The 23,824-nt window shown below is 55.6% G+C and overlaps 1 protein-coding gene across 1 annotated transcript in view; it reads left to right on the forward strand.

Annotated features, from left to right (window-relative positions):
* Positions 1–23,824, forward strand: part of COL27A1 (collagen type XXVII alpha 1 chain) — a 129,833-nt gene that overhangs the window by 40,136 nt on the left and 65,873 nt on the right. Inside the window, exons 11-16 of the mRNA XM_032418988.1 lie at positions 1,592–1,645; positions 2,477–2,521; positions 10,610–10,663; positions 12,894–12,938; positions 20,106–20,159; positions 20,898–20,942. Of these exons, the coding sequence (XP_032274879.1) occupies positions 1,592–1,645; positions 2,477–2,521; positions 10,610–10,663; positions 12,894–12,938; positions 20,106–20,159; positions 20,898–20,942 (297 nt within the window). The remainder of the gene's footprint in view (positions 1–1,591; positions 1,646–2,476; positions 2,522–10,609; positions 10,664–12,893; positions 12,939–20,105; positions 20,160–20,897; positions 20,943–23,824) is intronic.

Genomic DNA, 23,824 nt, shown 5'->3' on the forward strand with positions numbered 1-23,824 from the left:
CCACATGTGGGCCAGAGTTGGTCTGGCCCCAGGACCCTCCTCTCTGGGTCACAGGGCCCTGAGCAGCCCGGGGGAGCTGGGACCGCTGGAGCCGCCCTCCCCGCCACCACCAGCCTTGTTGTTGGGAAAGTGCTAGAACGCAGCCTTTGGAATTAGGGCAACAGGCTTTGAGAGCTGCTGTGCCCTTAACCAGCTGTGGGATGGCGGGCAAGCTGCTGGACCTCTCTGAGCCCATTTTTTCTCATCTGTAAATCTGGGATATAAGCCCTGGTTGGCAGGATCAATAAATGTCCCTCGTTACAAGGATGACTGTTTACCACAGCGGATGCTGAGGAGGCTCAATGACCTCTTGCCCTCCTAGGGAAGGAGAGATGGTTGTGAGCCTGCGTCGGTTGCTTGTTTGTGGGACGCAGCATAGCCGAGGGGTTAAGAGGCCTGCCTGGGAGTCCGTTGACCGAATTCCAATACCAGTTTTATCATGTTCCAGCCGTGTGACCCTGGGCAAGTCGCTTCACTTCTGCGCCTAAATGTTTTCACCTTTACAGGGGGCCGACTGATAATACCGTGCTTCCTGGGCTGTAGTGAGGACACGGTAGATGCTTGAATGCACATGAAGCCCTGAGAGCCAGGCCTGGCACGTGGCTTGTGCTCAGTAAATGTTCACTTCGGGGAGTGTTATTATTAAAGCATTCCATAAACATCTAGAGAGCGCAGACAATGATAGGAGCTCTGGGCTAGGTCCCTGCCTTTGAGAAGTTCCCAGGCTAATGAGGACATGAAACATGAACACAGATAATGGAAGATACATTGGAGAAAGTGGTAAATCCTATTAACAGAGGAGCAAATATGGTGCGTGGGTGGAGGGAAGAGATGGGTTCTGCTTGCCAGAGGCGAGGGCACTGGAGCCGGGCTTCGAAGGGATGACTGCCGTCGCTGGGGTGGGGAGGGCACAACTTGGAGGCAGAAAGTCAGGTGCATCCGAGGGCAGTGGACCCCTAGCTCTGCCCCGACTACTTGTGCCCCTTTATCTCCAGAGCCTGGGTGTCCTTGTCTGTGAGGTGGGGGAGCGGACGGCCAGGCCGCAGTGTCGCCCGGTGGGTCGAAGGCAGTGTCGTACGCGTGCCCGAGGGGCAGCCGCTCTTCCTGCAGGCGTTCAAGGCAGCCGTGGGTGGATGTGAGCCCCAGCCTAGGAGGAAGCATCGTGGAAGCCACGGGCACCCAGCAGGGTCCCTCGGAGCGGGGGGAACCTGGTGCCCCTCTAGCATCTAACCCAGCCGAGAGCTTCCTTTCTGCAGGTCCGGGAGCCCCGGCGTGGGGCGGGCCTCCCCCTCCCACCCCAAGAGCGCCCGCGCCCTTCCCTGGCGTGAGGGTATGTGCCTTTGGACTACATCGTGGAAGCCAGCACCATGCAGTCCATGGGCATATACACTTGCCTCAAGGCCTGTGTCATCGAGGAGCTGCCGGAGCTGCCACCGCCACCAGCGAGGAAGAGGAGCCTGGGTGTGGGAGGGCAGCAAGGGGGGCTGGGACGGGTCGGGCCAGCCACGCCCCACCACTCGGTCCCTCTGACCCCCTATGTGCTCTTTCCTAGGGCTACATTGGACTCCCAGGGCTCTTCGGCCTGCCAGGGTCCGATGGAGAGAGGGTGAGTAGGCTTTCTTTGTTTACCTCCTGCCCACCTACCCACCCCTTCTGCCTGGAGAAGTCCGGGAGTCCCTCCTAGAGGAGGTGCCCTTGAGTTGAACAGGAGCCTGCCAAGGGGTCAAGGCAGACCCCTTCCAGACATAAGGGATAGCGGGTGCAAAGTCAGGGAGGTATGGTAACTTGGCAAGTTTAACAGTGTACACTGTCAAAGCTCTGAGCATGAGGCAGGAAATGGTAAGGAGACGAGCTTGGAGGGGGCACCTGGGCAAAGTGACGCGGGCACTCAGGGCCCGGGTCAGGAAGTGGACTTGATTCTGAGAGCATGGGCAGTTTCTGAAGGGCTTTCAGCAAATGAGAAATGGGCCCACTTTGTATTTCAGATCAAGTGTCTGCAAGTTGTCTGTTTTTGTAAAAGTGTGATTGAACACAAGCATGCTCATTTGGTTACCTGCTGTCTACGGCCACTTTTACTTGTGGTGCAACAGAAAAGACCACGTGGCCCGCGGGCCTCTTCCTCCCTGTCACCTCCCAGCCGGAGCCCATATTTGGGACTCATCAACAAGCTGGATAGAGAGGACCTTGGGGGGGCAGCAGGAGCACCTGCTGAATACCAGGGATGCTGGGCACTCTCCTAGGCATTTCCCCAGCTCAGGTCCACGCACACCCCAGCCCTTCCATGTGACGGGCACATAACTGGCTTGTACTGTGTGTGACCTGTGCGCTAGGCCCTCTGCGACTTCCTCTCGTGGGTGGCTCTGGGGCTGGTTTGGGACAGCACTGGTTGTCCCCCGTGGAATCCTGTCCTGACCTCTTCCCTGTCTCTCCCCTACAGGGCCTGCCTGGTGTTCCTGGCAAGAGGGGCAAGATGGGTAGGCCGGTAAAGATTTTCCGTGTCTATTATGCAGACTCTATGGGTGAATCTGACGTCCCGGGGGCCATACCGCCTCGTGCACCTGCAGCCTGGGCGTTCTCTTCTTCTGTCCGCTCGGCCGTCGCTCTGCTCTGAGTGTGTGGGCCAGCATGCGGGGCTGTCTGGGTCTCGTGTCCTGCTGCCAGGACCCTGACCGGCGGCTGCCTGGCTGGAGCTGGGGCCTGCCGTGGCTCTGGGCCCCTCTGGGATGGCTCCTGTGTGTGTGTATGTGTGTGTGTGTGCGTGCAACAATTGTTCTGCAGTGTGGTCCTGCATCTGGGGGTTTCTGTTGTCTGGGTCAGTGGTGTCTGTGGGCCCGCTTGGACTGGGGGATCATGGCTAGACCCGGGTCTGGGCTCCTATCTCAGAACACCCTCAGTCTCCGTGTTGTCTTGATGTGGCCAGAGTCACATGTGCACCTGCTAGGCTAGAGGGCGGTGGGGCTTGTGAGCAGGCCTACAGTGGGTGTGACCCCAAGAGGGGCTGCCCGTAAGCCCTGGTTCATCGGCTTTGCGCAGGACCCTCCAGTGTGGCGGGAATTGCTTTCCTCCTGCTTGGGTATCTCCAGGGCAGGAAGAGAAAGCCAGGGCACAGAGAGGTTGAGTCACTTGCCCACAGCTTCACGGTCAATAAGGGAGCGGGATTCTAACACCGCCATTCGCCTCCAGGGCCTCTGATCTCAATGGTGGGTCAAGATCTCAGATTCACTGGCCGACAATAATGTTGTAGAAGCCGATGCCCCAGAATCTTCACCTGGTGGGCGAGGCATTAATTCCAATGCTCTCATTACTCACAAGGGGAAGCTGAGGCTCCCCCTGGAGTGATATATCCCACATCCTTGCTGCCAGTGGAGGGAGACCCCAGACTATAACGGAGGCATATTTCTTTCAGGCCTGACCTCCATTGGTGGCTTAAGGCCCCATGTGGCTGCCCACAGGTTAACCCCTAGACTTGGAAGCATCATCAGCTTGGGGTCTGGGCTTCCCTCTGCTGGTGGCTGATGGAGAAGGGACTGTGGGGGAGGTTGGAACTTGAGAGATGGCTGGAAGGGGGCCAGGAGAACTCATTGGTGCCTAGAAAGGGGCTTGTCTGTGACTCTGGGGTTGACATGCATGATCACGGGATCTTACCCATAGTGTATGGATCTGGGCCCTGTGGGGCCGAGTGTGGTATGCAAAGAAGAGCAAGATCCAGGTCCTGGTCTCAAGGACCAGAGGGGCACCTCATCCTCCGACTAGACCTTTCTGTGGCCGACAGCGGCTCTGTGCCTGGGGGTCTAATACCTGACACCTGGATCTGGGCAAGGAGTAGCACCTAATGCTTCTCACTTTAGGGCAAGACCTGGCATCTGTGAGGGCTGGGCTGGTGTCTGGATCTGCTCCTCAAGCCAGGTGACCTTGGGCAAGGAGACCCATCCATCCATCCATCCATCCATCCATCCATCCATCTGGCCATCCATCCAGTGAATATTGAGCGTATATCGTGGGCCAGGCCCTATGCTTAGTGCTGAGCAATGAGCAAGACAAAGTTCCCATTTTCACGGACAGGTGGACAGACAATGATCGAATGAGGGAATGAGCAATGAGTGAATGAATGTCAGATGATGCTGAGTGTTAAGATAGAGTGGGTTAGGGAGACAGTGAGTGCTTGGGGTATAGACTGTTAGGTGAGTTGATCCAGGAATCCTCCTCACTTCTTGTGAAACCTTATTGAGGTGAGAATGGGAGCCCTGTGGCAATCTGGGGAAGAGCTTTTCAGGTTGAGGAGATAGTAGGTGCAAAGGCCCTGGGGCATTATTGGCTCAAAGCCTTTGAATTGAAATTTTGCCCTGTGGGAAATGGGGATAATAACTTCTAGCTCATGGGGTCATTCCGCTTGTCACCTAGGAAGTGCTCCGTAAATAGTAGCAGTTGTTATTCTTGTTTGTAGCTTCATGGGTGGCTGAGGCTGTCTATGCTGTGTCACTTTGAGCCAATGACCTCACCTCTCTGGACCTGTTTTCCCAAAGTCTAAGTTGCAGAGGAGGGACAGTTGACTTCCTTAGATGTTCTCAGCTGGGCCCCGTGCCCTCACTCAGGTCTGCCTCCAGAGCCACCCGTGAGGGATTTGCTCAGACTCTATCCTGGGAGGCTGCCAGAGTGCCGGGCACTGCCACTTTACAGATGAGGAGATGAAGCCTCGGGGGGTGAATGACATGGCCAAGGTCTTGAGGCTTCGGGGGGTCATTGCTGGGTTGGAATGCAGCAGCCGGAGATTTTGCCTCTTGCCCCAGAGTGTAGCTGTTGAGCGAATGCATTCCAGAGTCTCCTGAGCATGGAGGAGGGATGCGCCAGGCGCCAGCTGCCCTCTTCCCCTTCCCCCTTTTTCCTCCTCCCAGTGGCCTCTTCATCCGCCTACTCCCCGCCATGTACTTGTTTGCTCCTTGGAGCTGAAGGCCAAGCTGCTTGTGGCCAGGAAGGCAGCGCCCTCTCGGTCTGAGGTGCTCAGCGCCATTTTGCCATCTGCGCGCGAGAGGAGACCGCTCATTCATTTTTCGTTCAACAAAAATTTACTGGACACCTACCAGGTGCCGGGTGCTGGAGATAGCACTTGTAAACCAAAACATAGCCCCCAAAAGGCCCTTTTGCCTGCATGGCATCTGAACTACGTATGATTCCCCCACTGATTCTCCGAGGTGAGATTGACTGCACCTGTTTTCCAGCCTCGGCAGCCGAGACTCAGTCAAAGCCATTTGCTCAGAAACCCTCTGGGGGCCTCACCAGACTCGAAGCCCCAGAACTGATGATTCAGTTCTGCTTCCTTGCTCCTTGCCTTTAACTTCCTAAGATTGTGCCCTGTCCTTCATGATGGGCTGGTCTTTGGCACTACAGTGTCAGGCATGGGTGGGAGGAATCCCCCTTCTTCAACAGGGGGGCCACACAATACCCCTGAGGGCCGTGAAAGTCCCCTTGACCCTGGCCCAGCTGCCATGGCTATCAAGTGGGCAAGGTCTGCACTGGATATGATTTAATAGTGTAGGGAGCAGGACTGCATGGCACCGAGTCCCTACGGCCTTTGTCTCTGCCCATGCCGGGCCCCTAAGTCTGCAAATACCCTCGGCCCGCACGCTCCCTAAGTGGTCTTTATGGCCATTCCCCTGTTGCCAGTGCTCCTGAGCCCTTGATCTGGCTGGTGGGCTGGGGGGAGCTGTGGGGGGCGGCGCTCCTTCTGCAAATGTCCTCTTGTCAAAGCTTTGGGCCAGGCGATTTCTAGGCATGTATCAACAAAAGGAAATGTTGGGAGAATGAGCTGAATTCCCTCATGCCAGATTGCAGCTGGCCTCATTTCTGGCAGGGCTGGTGGTGATTTTGCTGTAGTTCATCTCTCTCCAGCGAGCAGAACTTTGGGCTCGGGCACGCGGCCTCCTTAGCATCAGGTCGGGAAGGAGGGTGTGTGGGAATCTTTTGCTGATGAGAGCCCTAAAGGAGACGCTAGAGGTCAGAGCATATCAGAGCTGCAAGAACTTCAGTGATGAGCTGGCCTGACCTCTCTGTCAGAAAGATAAGCAGACAGAGCTCAGAGAGCCCAGTAATTTGGCCAAAGTCACACAGCAAGTTGATGGCAGGGTCAGGACTCGACCCCAGGACCTTTGCTTGCTTTCTACCTTACACTTCTCTCTGCGCTCCTATCTTTAGCTCCAAAGGAAAGCTTAGGCTAAAGCTCTCATCTCCTCACGTCTGCTAGAATGGAAAGTGTGTCGTGGTTTTCTGAGGAGGGGTCCAGATATAAGATGTTGCAGACTTGGTTGGAGCTGAAGGGGTTTCTCCTGGGCTGTCCTGGCTTGTTCTGGGCATGGCACAGCGACACTTGCAGCTGGGACAAGGGTCCCTCCCAGGAGTTAGGAAGACGTTGCAGTGAATCTTCTTGCTGGGCGGGCGCTCTGTGAACTCACTTTCAAGCCTGCTGGAATGCCTGGCAGAGGCTGGCCACTGCTCACAGCGTGTCTCGTGGCCTCTGGCCGGGCCTGCGAGGCTGGTCTTATGTAGTGAGTCAGGCTGGCAGACCCTAAAGCTTACAGCTGGAAAGGCCCAACCCTGGCTTCCACTCCATCAGTGTGTGGGTCAGGGACAACTGGGACTTGCCCAAGGCCACATGCCCATGGCGGGTGGGAAGAGCTGCTGCTATGGTGCATTTGGTTTCGGGATCCTTTCCAATTCTCAGACTGTGGGGAGCAGGGAGCAAAGTGACAGAGGTCTCGTGTTTCCAGGTGGGGAAACTGAGACCAAGATGGATGAGAGTTTTTCGCAGTGGTGATGCTGGGAGTGCGGGTTGGTCCCCAGTGTCCCATACTTGAGCTAGAGCTGCCCAGGGCTATTGGTGACCCTGGGATCCTGGCGAGAACTTGACCTACCTATCTCCTACTTGTTCCCTGAGGTGACTCTTCTTAGATGGGCTCCTTAGTGGATTCCAAAAGGGCAGGGTGAAAACATGCTCAGCATTGTGACCTCAAAGTGTCTTTCCATGTCAGCACACTTGGAGTGCGCACGTGTTCTAGAAAGGACTACGGCAGGCTGCAAGTGCAGCAGGAGGGATGCAGGTTAAGCTTGCCCAGGAATATCCTGACTGTGGAGAATCTCAACACTATAAAGAGGGCCCTGAGATCCTTCTGGGGGCTCTTCCGAGAGGTTATTCTGTACTCCCACTGTTGATGCAAACCAGAGCTAGCGTGCCCTGGCTCAGTAGAGCATGCCGGGGCTGCATTACGACATCCCACCTCCTCAGCCCAGCTCTGCTAGGGGAGTTGGCAAGACAGACCATTTCGTAGGTCAGGGAGCTGAGCCTTCGAGGCATTAGTGGGACTTCTGATCCCGGAGACTTCATGCCTCCCCTGCCTCTCCAGCCCACCTTCTGGAGCAGACGGATGGGGTAGACATTGCCTGGAGGCAGGGGAGTGGCTGAGGTGGCCCTCAGCGGCCTCCTCAGACCTTGGCATCCTGCTGTGGATGTGGTGACAAGGACCGCCCTCTCTTCACAGCTATTCCTCTGCATTGCTGTAGCTAAGATAGAATTTGGAGTCCCTTCCTGGAGCCTGATTCTGTCTCCTCCTGGGCCTTGTTCTGCTCAAAGTACAAGGCGTCCAGTTCCCCGGGGGCCCCGACCTGGGGAAGTGGTAACACCACGTGGCTGGGGCCCCGGCAGGGTGCCGAGCTCATTCCTTGGGCCTCCGGCCAGCCTGCTGCAGCCGGGAGCTCAGGCCTGCGGAGGAAGGTCCTGCTGCTGGCCCGGCTGGGACTGCACTCCATGCACGAGGAGATATGGCCAGAGGGAAGCAGAGTGGGAGGAAAGTGGGGCCCCACATCTAGCTTGGCGGCCGCCTCTCTGAGATCCAAAAGGGCCAAGCATCGGGGCCCCGGGGCAAGTGCTGGAAATGAGATATGTCTCCAGCGGCAGAGGGGTGACACAGGCTGGTGGGTGATGGGCCCTTGTGCATGCTCTGGGCCTCAGTCTCCCCATTGGTGCAATGAGGTGTAGCTTGTCAAGAACAGCTAGGGTCTTTCTATCTTAGAGATTGTTCCAATCGCAGATTTGTTCCAGCGCTTTTAAAGCTCCTATCTTTTATCCCCCAACCATTATGCTCTTAATTACTCATCTTATTGGGCTGCTGGAGTTTGCTCTTACTGTCTTTGTTCTTACTCTGCTGTTATCAGCCACTGGCTAGCTTTGGACCCTTTTTGTCTGCAGAAATGCCTTCCTTTGGGATTTTGACCTTTCTGATGGTCTCTCCCTTGCTTATACCCCAGAGATGTGCCTTCACGTTCCTGCTGCCAGCAAGGGACACCTTAGCTCATCCTGTTTGTATGCCCCATTGTACAGCAGAGCAAACTGAGGCTTGGAGAGGCCCATGGTGATGGAGCCAGGACTGGCATGGGATTGCGCTGCTTCCAAACCTTCATGGGGGAGGCTGGCCTGGCAGCTGGGTCTGAGGGGAGTCCCTGAGCCAGCCTGAAGTGGCCTCTGAGTGCAGAACGATGGGTGTGAATATAGTGGGCGTTGTAGCCAGGATGTGTGCCTGGGGGATGGTGTCAAGGGCTTCATCTTGCCCTAGGCTGGGTGGCATTCCTGTGTGTAGAGGAAGAGGCTCCTTCCTTCTAGGCCTCATCTAAGGGTTGGGACAAGTGTTCTTAGAGAATACACCCTGCACCCCAGCCTGAGCAGGACAGTGGGTCAAGTGAGGATCTGCCCGAGGTCATACAGCCAGAGCTAGTCTCCAGACACTGGACTTGGCGAGCAGAGCACAGACTTCCTGAGTTCTGCCCTTCATGGGCCATGTGGAGTTGGCCAGGTGCCTGGCTGGATGGCATTGGCCTTGTCCCCTGATAGATGGTTCTCCTCTCCTGCCAGGCCCCTAACCCCAGCCTCCAAAGGTGAAGGCAGAAACGTAATGCCTTCAGAAGTCTCCCCTCACCACAGCCCACCCAGCTGATGTCTCCAGTCCCAAGAGGGGAGACGGCTCTCCCTTACAGCTTGTCAAAGAAGGGTCGGGTTGGGGGGAGGCTGAAATTTGCCAGGGGGACCCAAAGTATGTGGGGAGAGGAATCTTAGATAGGATCAGATGTACCCCCACAAAGACTTGACCTGGAGATGGGCCTGTAGACACACGCACACACCCTTGCCACTCTCTGAAACCAGCTGAATACATATTCTAGCAGCTTCTATGTGCCATGATCTGCCCGTGTGCAGCTCATACAAACTTGATGGAGTTTAGAGAGGTGGGGACCTAGACTCAGCTGTTACCACAGACTTGCTTTTCTTTGCCTTAGCCAAGTGACCTTGCCTCTCCGAGCCTCAGTTTCCCCATCAGTTAAATGGGACTGATAACCTTTCCTTTAAGGGTAGATGTCAAAGGCAAATGAGGTTTTGCCTGCAAAGTGACTGGCTTGATCCGAATCTCATTATTCTGTCCTCACGTCCTCCTTTGGGTGTCTGAACGAAGCCACACCTCCTCAAGGATGAAGGCCAACCCCTGCCCTTCTGGTCCAAGAGGGTTCCCTGACAGAGGAGGGATCTCAGGAGAATAAGACAGCTGAACAGGGCAAGGACAAAAGCCTGGATGCACATACATTTCAAGGTCTCTTTGCTCAGTCAGGAGAGACGTTTTCAGTGGTTTGGGGTTTGTCCTTAGGTTTAATCTATTCCCTGGATTCCCCCAGCTGTGTTAGAAACCAGACACAAATTGTCCTCTGTGAGGAATCTTTACTGAACAGCTCAGGCATCCATTTGGTCAGAAAAACATGTGCTGTGTTTTTTATTAAATTTCCCTGGAAAAACAATGATTTGAATTCAAGCAGGGGAGAAAAACAGGTTTCCCTAAATTCCAACCTTGAGGACTTTCTCTTCCCTTTGAAGCGAAATGGAATTGCCCCCTACCCCTACCCTGGTCCCCAGAGGTGTCCCCAGAGCCATGTTTTTCTAGCTGCCTGTCTCCCCAGAGAGTATGGAGTTGGGGTCAGGGATGGGATGAGAGGGCCAAAGCTGCCTGGGCTGGGTGGCCTGGCCCCTCTCTGGGCTGCTGAAATTTACTTCTGGCAGTGGGGCTGATAGTCACCCACCGTGTGACCTTGCATAACGTTGACATTTACCCTTCCAGAGCCTTGCTGTCTTTATCTGTAAAAATGGGGATCGTGATTGCATAGGGCAGCTTGTGAAGAGCATGTCACAGCCTCAGAAGGTCTGAGCTGGAAAATGCTGCAGAAGCCTTCCCTTCTTCAACTAGTCAGGAAACTGAGGCCCACTGGGGAAAGGGATGTCCTTAGAAGGCTTGGCAAGTCAGCTACTGGTTCAAGCCTAGCCTCTGATTCTTGACCTCAGTTCTTGTCCGTCCTGCCTCCTTGGTCCGGGTCTTGGTGTTTGTTGAGGGCGTCGCGTGACTGGGGACCCCACCGCCTGCCCAGATCCCAGAACCAAAGAGTGAGACTGCATGGACATGTCCTTGTGTGCCCCCGGGGGTTTGGATGGAAGCCGCCCCACAGGTATAAACACTAATCTGCAGATGTTTCTTCTCTCTTGTGCCTTCAGGGGTTTCCTGGAGACTTTGGGGAAAGAGGTCCTCCTGGACTGGATGGGAACCCTGTAAGTATTTCAAGTCTTGGGGAACAGGAAAGAGATTCCAGAGCAAAACACAACAGGTTTGAGGAATCCAAGCTTTGGGGTCAGACAAGTTGGGTCAAATCCCACCCCTGCCACCTCTGAACCCCAAGCTCCTATCCACTGTGGGTATCCTGTACCCCCCAGGAAAGCACCCCCCCCAGCGCACTGAGCCCCTGGTTCTAAAGCCCCAGACCGTGCCGCATCCCCAAGGACTCAGGAAGGTTCTGGGTCACTCCCCACGGGGAAGCCAGGGCGACTACCGTCTTACAAAGCATCAACAATGTTTATGAGGCAGCAGTGCCCTCGGGGAGCTGATGGTTTGCAGGCCCTGTGTGGAGAGAAGAGCTGAGTTCTAAAGAAATCTTCAACATAGGCATGTTTATAGAGTTTGTAAATAATCGGAGGCCTGTCATCGAGGAGCCAGGTCAGCCTGCCCTGAGGTGCTGAGCCCGCCTTTCCCTTCCTGTTCCAGGCTCAGGCTCAGGCGGGAGAGGAAGTTGTTCTCTGCCCCAGGGGAGCAGACTAAGTCCAAAGCTCTTTGGAACACCTGCCATGTTCCCACATCTCTCTTTGGGCCTTCCCACCGAAGCAGCTGTGGCCAGCTGTGCTCTCTGTAGAGGTGACTGCTGGCTCCACGATCAGCCCCTGATGGTGTAGGGATTTCAATTCCACAAATGCTCCCTGAGCCTGACCCCGCTTGGGCTCACCCCAGCAACCATGGGGGCTTAAGCCCTGGTCTCAGAGCCGGGTGGACCAGGGTTTGAGTCCTGCTGCATCACTTGGACACATCGGTTCCCCTCTCGGATTCTCAGTTTCCCTCTCTGTAAATCTGGGGGTCGGAATGCCAGCCCCAGAGGGCTGGTGTAAGAGTGAAGTGAGAGGGGATGGGAAGGCGGTCGGCTCACAACAGGTGTCCCTGGATGGGGCAGTTGTAAACAGTAGGTCACAGCGGGCACATCGCCTGCCCTGGAGGAGCTCACGGCTGTCTGTCCGGTCCATCGCACCAGGCAGAGTGAGATGTGTGGGGTCAAGGGCCCCGGGTGCTGTGGAAGAGGGATAGAGGAGCAGGGAGACTCCTGGGGAAGGTGACGTTGGATTGGGTTGAGGAGAGAGGTGAGGGGACATTCCATGTGGAGGAAAGGTCACCAGCGAAGGCACGGAGGTGAGAAATTGGAGCCTCTCCTTCGGTATATCAGTTATCGGGTCAGGCATTATAATACATGATGTCATCCCCGAAGCCGCCTCGGGGAGGGGCAGCAGTGTCTTTATCCTCAGATCCTGGGGGAGCAGAAAGAGGGCCTGGTGAATGGCCCCGGCTTGGCCACGCAGTTGTTGAGTGACCTTGGACAAGTCACTTCCCTTCCCTGGGCCTCGCTTCCCTCATTTTAAAGCCAAGGCGGCGTCTCCCCTCCGCTTCTTCTTGGTGGCTGTAGTGATAGCCTCCTGTCTGGGCCCACCCGAAGCAAGACAAACACCTGGAGGGTGCTGGCAATTCCCACTGATATTCAGCATTTCTAGAAGCCCCCATTTTTATTCATGCCTTGCATCTTGAACTTGATCCAGACCCCTCTACCTGTCTTTTCTGGTGCAAGCAATGGATGGTCCATTTTTAGAGACGAGGAGATGGAAAGTTGCCCATGCCATACACAGCCGCATCCCCTGACTCCCAGGCGAGAGCCCTCTCCAGCATCTGGGAGGCAGAGACCTGACAGCCTACTTCGTGAAGGCGGGCTTCTCTCAGGGCCCCAGCACCTCCTGGCTGGGAGAGGGAGAGAGGCTGGCCCGGTGGCTCTCAGCTTCGAGCTGAGCCACTGTGTTATTTCCTTGCACTTGACCTTGGGCACATCACATAACTCTCGAGCCCCAGTGTTACCATCTATGAAGTGAAGGTGAAATGAGATCTGGGCCAGACACCTGGCCCATCTTTATTGTCAGGATCAGGATTCCACCTCTTCTTTCACACGTAACTTACAAGTGGAAAATACTGGGTCTGGAAATCCAGCCTCCCTGTTTTACCGATGTGGAAAGCTGAGGGCAGAAGGGGGAAAGGTCTTGTCCAAACTTCAGGCCAGGCTCCGAGAGTCACTAATCAGGCACAAGGAATGGTCAGCTCCAGAGGATCCCACCAGGTGCCCACAGGGGGATAGCGTGGAGGGAGTGGCCCAGGAGGGAGACAGGGCAAGTAACCGCTTTGCTCTCTTCCTATCTGCAGGGAGAATTGGGCCTGCCAGGGCCCCGAGGAGTCCCCGGCCTCATTGTAAGTACACAGATGCCTGGGTGGCGGGGTGTGGGGAGCAAGCGACAAGTCCTGCTGGAAAGGTCCCTCTCTCATCAAACCCCAGGAGGAGCTGGGGGAGCAGGACATAATCAGTCTGGCCAGGGCGCAGAGGGACGAAAGCCCTGCTGTGTGTCCTCAGGTGGATCACCCACCTTCTCTGAGCCTCTTTCTTCATTAGTTAAATGAAGGCAGGTGCTTGGAGCATGAGAGTGCGGATGTGCTTTCACACCTGCTGCCTGCCCATCGTACCGCAGGGAGGTCTAGGTAGGTGATAGCATGCCCATCCACAGGTGAAGTGGCTGGCCGAGGAGCTGAGGTCATGTCAGGCCGTCTTCCTCATCCTTTCCATCACAGCACTGACTCTGGAGCCAGACCCCCAGAGTTCAAGTCATAGATCTGCCCCATCATGACTGTGTGACCTGGGTGAAGTTGCTTACCCTCTCTGAGCCTTAGTTCTCATCTGTAAGATGGGGATGATGATAGAGTACTCTGGGGGTGGTTGTGAGGATTAACTGAGGCCTTGGTCCAGGGGCTAGCATTTAGTAAGTGTGCCCTGAGAGGAAAATATCATTATATTAATCATTGCTATCACCTCCTGACATGCCTGGGACTGAAAGAGGCCTGTGCACATGGAGGTGGGAGGCAGGCTGACCTCTGACTCCATCCAGATTGGGGTAGGCCTTGTGGAGTGGTTCCATGAGCCAAAACCAGGGCCTCCTGCTGGGCCCTCAGAGTGGGACCTTGACCTTGGGTCTGGCCACAAGAACCATTGAGAGGTTCAGGCCTGGGAAATGACTCTAGGAGCTTTCCCCAGGGTCTCATGCCCCTTTGCTCTGTCCTCTGGTCATTCCTCATGGGGCTTGAGTCTGGGGGGCCATGGAGGGATATAAGTAGGCTGTTCCCTAGTTTGACTAATGGGCTGCCGGCTTTGGCTACCCCAGCAACTATGCCACGAAATTCTGTTCAGAGGGAGGCTGGAGAAGGCCCCAGGGGAGTTCAGGGGCCCCATTGTTTAGGGGTGGCCAGTCCTGGCAAGAGGGCCCAGAGGTTCCCAGTGGCAACGGGTGAGTGCAGAACCTGGGCAGGGTAGGGGCGGAAGGTCTGCACCCTAGGCTCGCCTCCTGGTTCTGTGCTCTTCAGCTCTGGCCCCAGGGAACCCCTTCATAAGATGGGATCCTTGTGCCCACAAGAGCTTTGTAAAGAGCCAGGAGGGCTTTGTAAAGAGTCTGAGCACCACAGATGCCCACAGTCCAGTGCAGTCCTGTGGCTAAGGGGGCAGTCCCTGCAACCAGACCACCTGGGTTCGGATCCTAGCTCTACCACTGGTTGAATTCAGATGCTGAGCAAATTTCTTAACCTCCCTGTGTCTCACTTTCTTCGTCTATAAAATGGGGATAATAGTAGTACCTAACTTAGACTTTTGTTGTGAAGGTTTAAAGAAACTAGTACATAAAAAGTGCTTCGCACATAGTAAGGACTCAAGAAGTGCTCGTCATAATAATAATAGTTATTGTTAGTTCACCCACACACATGTATGTTATGCATGGTAGCAGCCCTCTGGATTGCTGTGTAGAGAAAGATTTCAAAGTCACATTGGAACTTAGTGGGAGACACGGGCTGTGATCAATGAGTGACATCTCCTTGGCTTGGGGCAGTGAAATGTCCACCTATGAGTCATGCATTTGTCATCCCCGATGTCCATGCAGCAGGACTTTGCTGGGCATCTTCTTTGGCACAAGGCACTGCCTAGATGCTTTGGAAAAGGAATATCTGCAACGAGAGGTAGAGAACCCCAGTTTATGAGGACCCCCAAAGTCTTGTAGTCCTGCCTCCTCTAAGCTCACAGGGATGCCTTCTGGAACATCCTGGTCACACAGTGATTACACTCCAGCTTGAACAGCCTGGTGTTGGACACTCTTTCCTGGGGGAGCCCAGGCCATTCTACAGAGCTCTTGCTATGTGTGGTGTTGCTGAATCCTGAGCCCCAGTCATTCCCCTGCCCCTGGGAGAGACTGTTTGAGATGAAAAGATGGTCGCTTTCTGTCCTTACCAAGGCTCCTTCTTCAGGCTAAATGCTCTCAGTTCCCAAAGCTCTCCTGCAGGGATGTTTACATATCCTGGCTTTCATCGTTGGCACGTGTTTCTCTTTGTCATTGTCCTGGTGTCCACTAGGTTGGGTCCTGAGAGGAACAAGAATATCATTTGGCCGAATGAATGCAGGCTCTGGAGACTCAGACAATGCCCTTGGCCTTCCTGACTCTTTACAAAGCTCTTTCCCACCTATGCTCCCCTTTGCTTTCCTCAATGAGGGTTGCCAGATAAAATACAGCACGCCCAGTAAAATTTGAATTTCAGATGCAATATTTAGAACACATTTATACTAAAATATCATTCGGTGTTTATCTGACATTTGAATGTAGCTGGGCAGACTGTATTTTCATTCGCTCAATCTGGCAGCCCTAGTCAAAGGAGCTCTTAAGAGAATCCCATTTGGCAGATGGGAAAACTGAGGCCCCTGGTCAAGATCACCCATAAGGCAGGAGAAGATGGAGTCAGGACCGAAAGGCATGTCCTCCAACTCTTAGTCCAGGATCTGCCTCCCGCTGCCCGCTTCTGAAGGGCCTGAGCTGGGGTGTTCCTGCGTTCCTCAGACTGTGCACCCCCTCATGATGTCCCTTTCCAAATCGCTGATCTATGCCTCCTCAGGGTTCCCTCTTGCTCTGTGTCTTTCTCTGCCACTTTCAGCCTCACTTCCCCTGTTTTAAAATTCCCTCTGCTGTCACGGGGATGTTCCCTTCCTCCTGTGGTGGTGGTGGTGGGGGGTCACAAGCACAGACCAGACCCTGCCAAATCACCAGCACTCCCCGAACGAGTGCCTTTTCTCACCCAAGGACCCCCTCCTGCCCTGGATTTTTGGAAACAGCAGCTTCTGTGCCCCAGGGTGGGGGCAGGGCGGGTAGGGAGAATAGTGGCCTCCCCAGAGAGTTGGAGAGGAAAGGAATTTTCTAACCAGGAATTAAAGGGGAAGAGGGATCATGAGTCACCTCTGGTTTTCCAGAGGATGTGGGTTTTTAGCTGAGCAAATGGGAATTCCACATATTGATAATCATTTTAGTGGAGATTCAGGTTTATTCAATGCCTTCTGTCTAGTCAGCTGAAGCAATTTGCATGCAGACTGAAGCTGAAACTTCCCCTGTCACCGCCCCCCCACCCCCAGGTCCTTGCAGGCGGGAGGAAGAACGTGAGGAGACAGACTAACATTTATGGAACGTCTTTCTATTTTGTGTATGCTTGGTGTGCACTAGGCTGGGGAAGCCTTGAGATAGTTGAAGGGGGGCGGCCTCAGCCCAGTCACCCCAGTAGGGAGGCTGGGGTCTGAGGTCACCAGCTAGGACTTGCAACCCGGGTCTGTGTGACCCGGATCCCAATAAGCTGCTGGCGGCCCCCCTGCAGCCTCCGAGGGGGGACTCCCTCGGAACAGCCCCGTTTGAGTAACTGAAACCCTTTGGCTGGCCCTCAAGAAAAGAGTGCCTGATTCCAGAATCTGCCCAACAAAGAAGATTTCTGTCTTTTTTATTTTGAGTGACAGAGAGGGAATTTTGGCTCCTCCGTGGGTCTAATGAGACCCAAAGAATATGTGGTCTGGCCAAAGCCCAGCGTGTGGGGTATAGTGGACGAGTCCCCCATATTCTGTCAGTAAATGATCATCTGGCTTTGTTTCCTTGCGATGAAGCAAGATCAGGAGCCTCACTAGCTGACACTTAAACCAAGCCCTTGTGTGCCAGGCCTTGTGCGAAGTATTTAATGATCATGGCAAGCCTCTGAGGGTAGGAAGTGGGATTACCCATGATACACTTAGGGGAACCGAGGCACAGAGAGGCTGAAACACCTGCTTTGGGTCACACAGCAACAAGCTGGACCTGGGCCTGTGTCCGTAGGTCACGGACTTTACCACTGCATTCCGCACTCAGCTCTGTGTGACTTCTGGAGACAGAAGAATGGAGACAGCAGATGTGTGAGTGTGGACCGCCCCAGGGGCTGTTCTGTGTGAGAGATGGTGCTTATTAAAACCACACAGGAGCCAGGACCGGCCATAGCCCCCATGTCCCTGTCCCCAAGCCACTGATCCCTATCAGAGTTTCTGGAAAGAGGCCTTATTGCCTTCAAAGGCAGTTCTAGGAACACCGAGGCGAGATTTCCCCCTGGAGGGCTTGTAAATGAGAGCGTGATTAGGTTTCTTTCTCACCCAGTTGTTAAGCCACTCTGAGCGAGCACCTCCGCCATATAAATGGTCACTGGCGTGGCAAGGGCTGTGAGACCTGACCGCAGGGGCCTGGCCTGGCCTGTGGGGTCGGGGAAGGGATGTTGGTGCTTCGGCGGAAGGATGAGTGCGTGTGAACAACATGAGCACAGGGTAGAGCATTCTGGGTCTGGGAACCCGTGGCCAAGGATGCCACAGCTGCAGAGGAACGGCGGGGCAGGAAGGGAAGACGTGTGTGAGGGGTGGTGGGAGGCCCTGCCAGCCAGCCAGACCTGGATTCTGGTCCTGCCCATGTCCCCTGTTGGTTGCTTAGTCTTGGGTGAGCGACTTCGCCTCTCTCTAAGCCTCGATTTCTCCTCTGTAAGATGGGCCTCATGGGGTTACGGTGAACAGCCGGCGAGGGCCCGAGCAGCACGTCCCGGCCGGAGCCCAGCGTAAGCTCCCGTTAACGGCGGTTGACGGGACCTTGAAGTCTCACGCGTGGTGTCTGCACACAGTAGGAGTCCTGGAAATGGTTGCAGACGTGGTTGGTTGTGTTTTGGTGAGAGTCAGCAAGACGAAAGGCAAGATGTGTAGAGCGGTGTCTGGGAGCTTAGGCAAAAGTGGGAACAGGGGGCGCCTGGGTGGCTCAGGTGGTTAAGCGTCTGCCTTCGGCTCAGGTCATGGTCCCAGACTCCTGGGATCGAGTCCCGCATCGGGCTCCCTGCTCAGCGGGGAGCCTGCTTCTCCCTCTGCCTCTCTCTCTCTCTCATGAATAAATAAATAAAAAATCTTTAAAAAAAAAAAAGTGGGAACAGGATCCAAATTCAGGGCATTACTCATTGTTCTCTCTTGTGAGGACATGACATGCTGCGTGTCGGTCGGTCAGGCTGCCCACGAGGGTGTCTAGTGCAGAGCCGACTGGGGCTCTGCGGGCTGTACGCGGGGGGAAAGCGGCCTGGAATTTTCTCTGTTCCTCCCCCGAGTGCTTTCAGAGCCCAGCATTGCGGCCCTGCCAACAAGGAAAAGGCCTGCCCTAAGCAAGCCGCCACCTTCTCCCCATGTGCCCTGCAGCCAGAGTCCCTTTTCCACGGATTCCTTTCCCCTTGGCGTTGGATACCCATGCAAGTCCCTGCCCCCCACCACACACAGGCCTTCTTGGAAGGGCCTGCAGGGGCGGCGAGTGTGGTGTTGCTGTGGCTCCCCAGGGCCCCAGGTGTCAGTCAGGCCCGTATTGAATTCAGTCCCCACACAAGCCACCCTCAGGCCTGCAGCGGGAAGAAGGAGCCTGTGTTCCCAGAGCTGCTGACTGATCCCCTGCCCACAGCCCGGGCCCCAGCTGGAGCCAACTGTGCCAGGAGAGCCTCGTCTGTTTATTTGTGGATCATGGGGAACTCTGGGCAGGCCACCGCTGGCTCCCTTCATCCAGGAAAAGAGAGGGAGAGAAGCAGCAACCAGCAAGGCCTAGGGAGGTACACTTCTCTGAAGGGCTGGCTTTTCCTTGGACCCCAGCCTCTCCTGGCCAGTGATCCTGGCCTTTTCACTCCCCTCTCTCCCTCCTCTCCCAAGACGACTTCAGAATTGCCTGGAAGCTCTGGAGACGGACTGCCTGGTGTGAATCCCAGCTCCATCCAGTCCTAGCCCTATGGAGCCTCAGTTTCCCCGTCTGTAAAATGGGGATGGTAGGAGGGTGAATCTCCAAGGGCTGTTGTGAGGAGTCCTCAGGTCGAGGCAGGTAAGGTGCTGAGCTCCATGCCTGGCAGACAGTGCTGTTTGTGTTAGTCTCGGCACCTGTTGTGACCTTACTTCCTGCAGGAGAACATAACTTGATGGAGCTGAAAGCACCATTTCTTGGCAGAGGTTCAGCTAGAAGGTTTGGTTTGACCTAATCAGGTGGGGATCCTGAGGTCCAGAGGGCAAGGGTTTTGCTCAAGGTCCCACAGCCCGTCCCTGGCAGGGCCGTGGCCGGATGGTGGTCGGCCTCTGTGTCAGCTGATCTGAGCCATTGCAGGGGCCGGGTGGGTGGGGTGGGACCCGACAGTGTCTCAGCAGACCACGCCACCATCTGTGAACTCGCACCTTCTCTCTGTCTCTCTCCTCGGGCCCGTCGGCCCTTCTGCGGAAGTCGGGCAGGAATGCGATGGAGACCTCTCGGGGCAGTTCCCACAGGAAGCCCGGGGCACCTAGCCTTCCTCCCGTGCATCCGCGCACTTGCCAGGGACCCCCACAGAGCCTGACGCAGGGAGGGGGGAAACTGAGGCCCAGAGAGGTCAAGCACATTGTTTGAGCACGCATAGCAGCCAGACACTCTGACGAGTCACAGCAGATGGAAAGGGGGGAGAAGAGAGCATTTTCAGGGGCTCCCTATTTCTGGGTGTGGGCTTACCATTATGGCTGCGACTGGAGGCAGTAGTGGTAGGGGCGGGCTGGAGCTGAGGACCCGTGAGGGGAGGAGGGTGGGCTTGTGCAGAGAGGATCCAGCCACCGCCTCATTCTCAACCAGGCTCCTCACCTCAGCACTATGGGCATTTTGAGCCAGATCGTTGTGTGTTGTGGGGCCTTCACCCACTAGATGCTGGTAGAGCCCCTTCGGCTGGGACAACCCCAGATGCCTCCAGACTGTGCCCACTACTTTGTACGCGTAAGTCAGCTCTCCCTGAAACGACTCTAGGAGGCTCGTAGTACTGATCCCCGTTTTAGATGGGGAAACTGAGGCACGGAGAGGTTAGCCACCCCAAATCACATGATAAGCAAGCAGCAGAGGAGAGATGAGACCAGGTGGTCTGACAGAGCCAGTGGGGTTGTGTCTTCAGAAGCCCAGGCTAGGAGACGTTGGGGATCATCCCTCCCAGGCCAGACTCCTGGGAGCCACCTCTCACGATGTTCTCTTCTCTTTCTCTTGCCAGGGCGACATGGGAGCACTGGGTCCGATTGGCTATCCAGGACCCAAGGGCGTGAAGGTAAACAAGAGCCATCCCTGAATCCGGGTCTCGTCCCTTCCAGCCACCCCCCACCTTGACCCATGGCAGCCCAGAGGGAAGTGTGCCTGGGCACAGTGTGGGGGGAGGGGAGGACGGGGGCTCCAAGGGGTGCTGGGATGGGAGCTGGCAGCTCAGCAGCTCAGTTCTTCCTGGGCCTGAGAGCCAGTCAGCTTCTGTATGTCAGTTATGGCTGAAATGTCTCTTGGACAGCAGTCCTTGAGCTGAGCATGAGTCTCATGTGGTTCCAGACGTCAGGGCACTGAAAGGCCAATGGGGGAGGGGGGGAGGGCATCACCAGGGGCATAGAAACTATAGTGGCAAACCAGTGAACTTCGTATGTCCCTGGGTGGGATGGGCATGCAGGAAAAAGATGGGCCAGAACTGCTAGGACCTCATTCCAGGGACGACCCCATGTGGCCAACGTGCAGGGGGCAATGCTCGTGGAACCCATCTGTCCCCATGAGCAGCCTTCTCCCCTGGATTTGTTCGGAGTGCCATGGCTCAGGAGTCAGCTGTCCCTTCTCGTGTTCCTTTAGTCCACATCATGGCCCTCCGAGCTGGGGGTCATTGCCCCCTTTCACGGGTGAGAAAACTGATCGCTGGGTGGGGCATCGAGCCCCGGGTGGGCATGGCAACCCAGTGGGTGTCAGGCGGGGCACTTGCCTTCCGTGGCTTTGAGACCCCCCCTCACAGCAGGATCTGGCCTTTGTCTTGCAGGGACTGATGGGGAACATGGGGGAGCCCGGACTGAAAGGTGATAAGGTGATCTGAATACTCCCTTGTTGCATTGTGTTTTATCTGCATGCGAACCAACCCCCTCACCCCCGCCTCAACGCTGCTGCTGCTTTCTCTCCAGGTCCACCCCCCCTGCACGCCTCCTGCCTCCCCTCTGGCCCCCCTAAATATGTGTTCCCTGGCTTCTTCCTTGTACCTGAGGTGGAGCTCAGGCAGGAGGTCTGGGGCGTGCAGACCTTGGAAGATGGAGCATGGGGGGCTGTTGAGGCAAAGGTGGGGGGTAAGGCAAGGCAGGTCTCTGAATTCGGAGAGCAAAGCTGAGGCCAGCATCTAGACTCGGAGGCCGAAGCCAGGGCGGGGGAGGTGTGGAGGGGGGAGCGTTGCTGAGATGACAGGCCCCGTGGCAGGCAGGTATGGTGTGGGGGCCGGAGACCTCTCCCAGCCACAGGAGGAAATGAATCCACATAAGCCACTGCAGTAAGAACTGGGAACCCACCCCCAGAGAGCACGTGGTCTGACTGTGCAACAGAAAAGCGGGCACAGGCCTCTGAGCCCCTGACCCGCTTTCCTCCCAGTTGCCATGGGGAGGCCGCCCGTGCCACGTGTCCTCCCCATAGTCCTGCTGCTGAACCCACCCTGTGCCAGCCCACAGTTGGACTGGGGTCGGTGGGACCCCGGGGCTCAGAGCAGGGCAGCACCTGGCCCCGTCACGCGGTATCTGAGGGACGGAGACCTGAAGGGCTGGGGGCGGCACTCCCTGAGCCCTGTCCTGTAGCTATCTTCCTGCCCTCCCCTCTTTGCCTCTCACCCGAACCAGGCACCCCAAAGGGGGTGTGGGAGGGCTCGGGCCTCCAGGGACCTCAAGCACGAAGCAGAGCTAGGGCAGAAGGGCAGAGCTGATGAGGCCCTGGGAGGTCACCTCCTCCAGTGCCTCCATTTCCCGGCTGGGGAAGCAGCCCCAAAGAGTTCAAAGAGATGCATCAAAGGAAACTCAGCCCTCGGGCTCTTAGAAAAGGGGAGGTGGGGGGCTGCAATGGGTAGCCAGGGGTGCCGTGCTTTCTCCATCTGTTTCCACCTCTTCTGCCTCCTCACTGTTCCCCCCCCCCCCGCCACTGGGCCTCCAGCTGCAGCCCCCCCTGGGGCTCCCTCGCTCCACCTCTGGCCCTGCCCCACTGACTTCTAAGCCCCCTCCTCTGTGGCCCTCCCCTTGAGTCTCCCCCACAGCTACCTGTTTGCTCTGGGGTTTGAGACATCAGCGCTCTGGAAATGTTGAAGTCATGGACAAGGGAGAAAGGAAGAGGGGGTGTGGGGTGTGTAGGCATTGAATTAAGCTTTTTATAGGCCCCTCTGCAGAGCCGGCCTCCCGCTCACTGGTCCTTCAGGAACATGGAAATAAACGTGTGTTACATGGAACTCGGCTGGCTTGCTGACTGCTGGTGCCTGGCTCATTTCGAGATGTGAAAGCTCTGGAAAAAAAAAAAAAAAGAAAGAAGTGGAGGAAATTGTTTTCCTGCCCATAGTTTTCAAGAAAATCAAATAAGTCTTTGGGGTTGAAAAAAAGAAGAAAAGAAAAAGGACTTTCTTTTCTGCCCTTTTGGCTGGGGAGGGGTCTTAACATTGCTGAGAAGGCCCCCACCCCCCGGCCCTCCCCTGGGATGACGGAGCCATCCCTTCATGTTCCCTGGCCGTCCTGCCTCGAATCCCAGATTTTCCATGACCCGGCCTGGCCGCGGTCCCACTTACAACCATTTGGCTCTGTCTTCCTGCATGGAGGAGCCTTCTGGAACCGACACTCCTGCTCCAGCCCAAATCCATTGTCCTGATTTCTTAGGTGTCTTTTTAAACTTCTTTTTTTTTAAATCCCCTCTGTTCCTCCTTTGGACATTAAACACACACACACACACACACACACACACACACACAAACACACCGAAAAAAAAAAAAACCCCAAAAACTTTCTTGGCTCCCAAACCTCTGGAATATTATACAGGGTTTTCCAGATTGGAAAAACCAAAGTAAGTTTTTTTTTTAAAGCTATTTATTTATTTATCTGTTTTAATTTTGGGTTTTGTTTTACCAAAGTTTTTTTTGAGGGCTCATGGCCTTAGCTGCATGATGTGGGCTCTCTAAGAGTCTCCATTCTTCCCAGTTTCCTCCCCATCCTTCCTATTGCTCCCAGGGCTGTGAGTGTTTTTGGAGTGCTGGGGCTGGGGTGCCGTTGGAAACATCCAACATGGCAAGCTGGAGATGATGAGGGCTGTGTGATGGGACTCTGGCTGTAAGAAGAACCGTCTTCCCGTGTGGTTCTCTGATAGCTTGTTTACCAGGATGTGGCTGAAAATAGGGACGGACCAGAAGAGACCCCTGAAGGCCGGAATCCATGTCACCCTAGGAAGGAAACACTCAGAACTAACTCGAGACCCGTTTACTCGCTGTTTACACATAGTCTTAGCCAGCCAGGCTAGCTGGTTTCTCATGCTATAGCTGATTACAGGCAGCTAATTAGAAGTGGCCCCACGCTGATGGCTGGCATAGAGACTCCCACAGGAGGAAGAGTGACAGCTCCCAGCCCGGTGGTGAAAAATGCCAAGCAACAGATGCGAACGCTCAGAACCCTCAGAACCCTCCGTGATGGGGGGGGGCGGCGGGGAGGCACTGTACGGTACCCGCCCTGTGTGACATGAAGCTGATGATGAAGACGTTGAAGGATCAAGAAGCAGTTCCTTTGATCTGCCAAGTGTCAGTTGTTCGGGAAAGGCCAGGCAGTTTGGCTTTGTTAGTGGTGTTTTCAGCCACCTGCGCAGCCCCAGGCTGGTGTGCAGCGAGGCTGGCTCCTTGCCCCCCCGGGGCCTGCCTTCCCCAGCCAAGCTTCCCCGGGGGGGCCTGCCCTTTACTCTCACAAGGCTGCT

The sequence above is a fragment of the Phoca vitulina genome, unplaced genomic scaffold, assembly GCF_004348235.1.
Source record: "Phoca vitulina isolate PV1807 unplaced genomic scaffold, GSC_HSeal_1.0 scaffold21, whole genome shotgun sequence".
Lineage (NCBI taxonomy): Eukaryota > Metazoa > Chordata > Mammalia > Carnivora > Phocidae > Phoca > Phoca vitulina.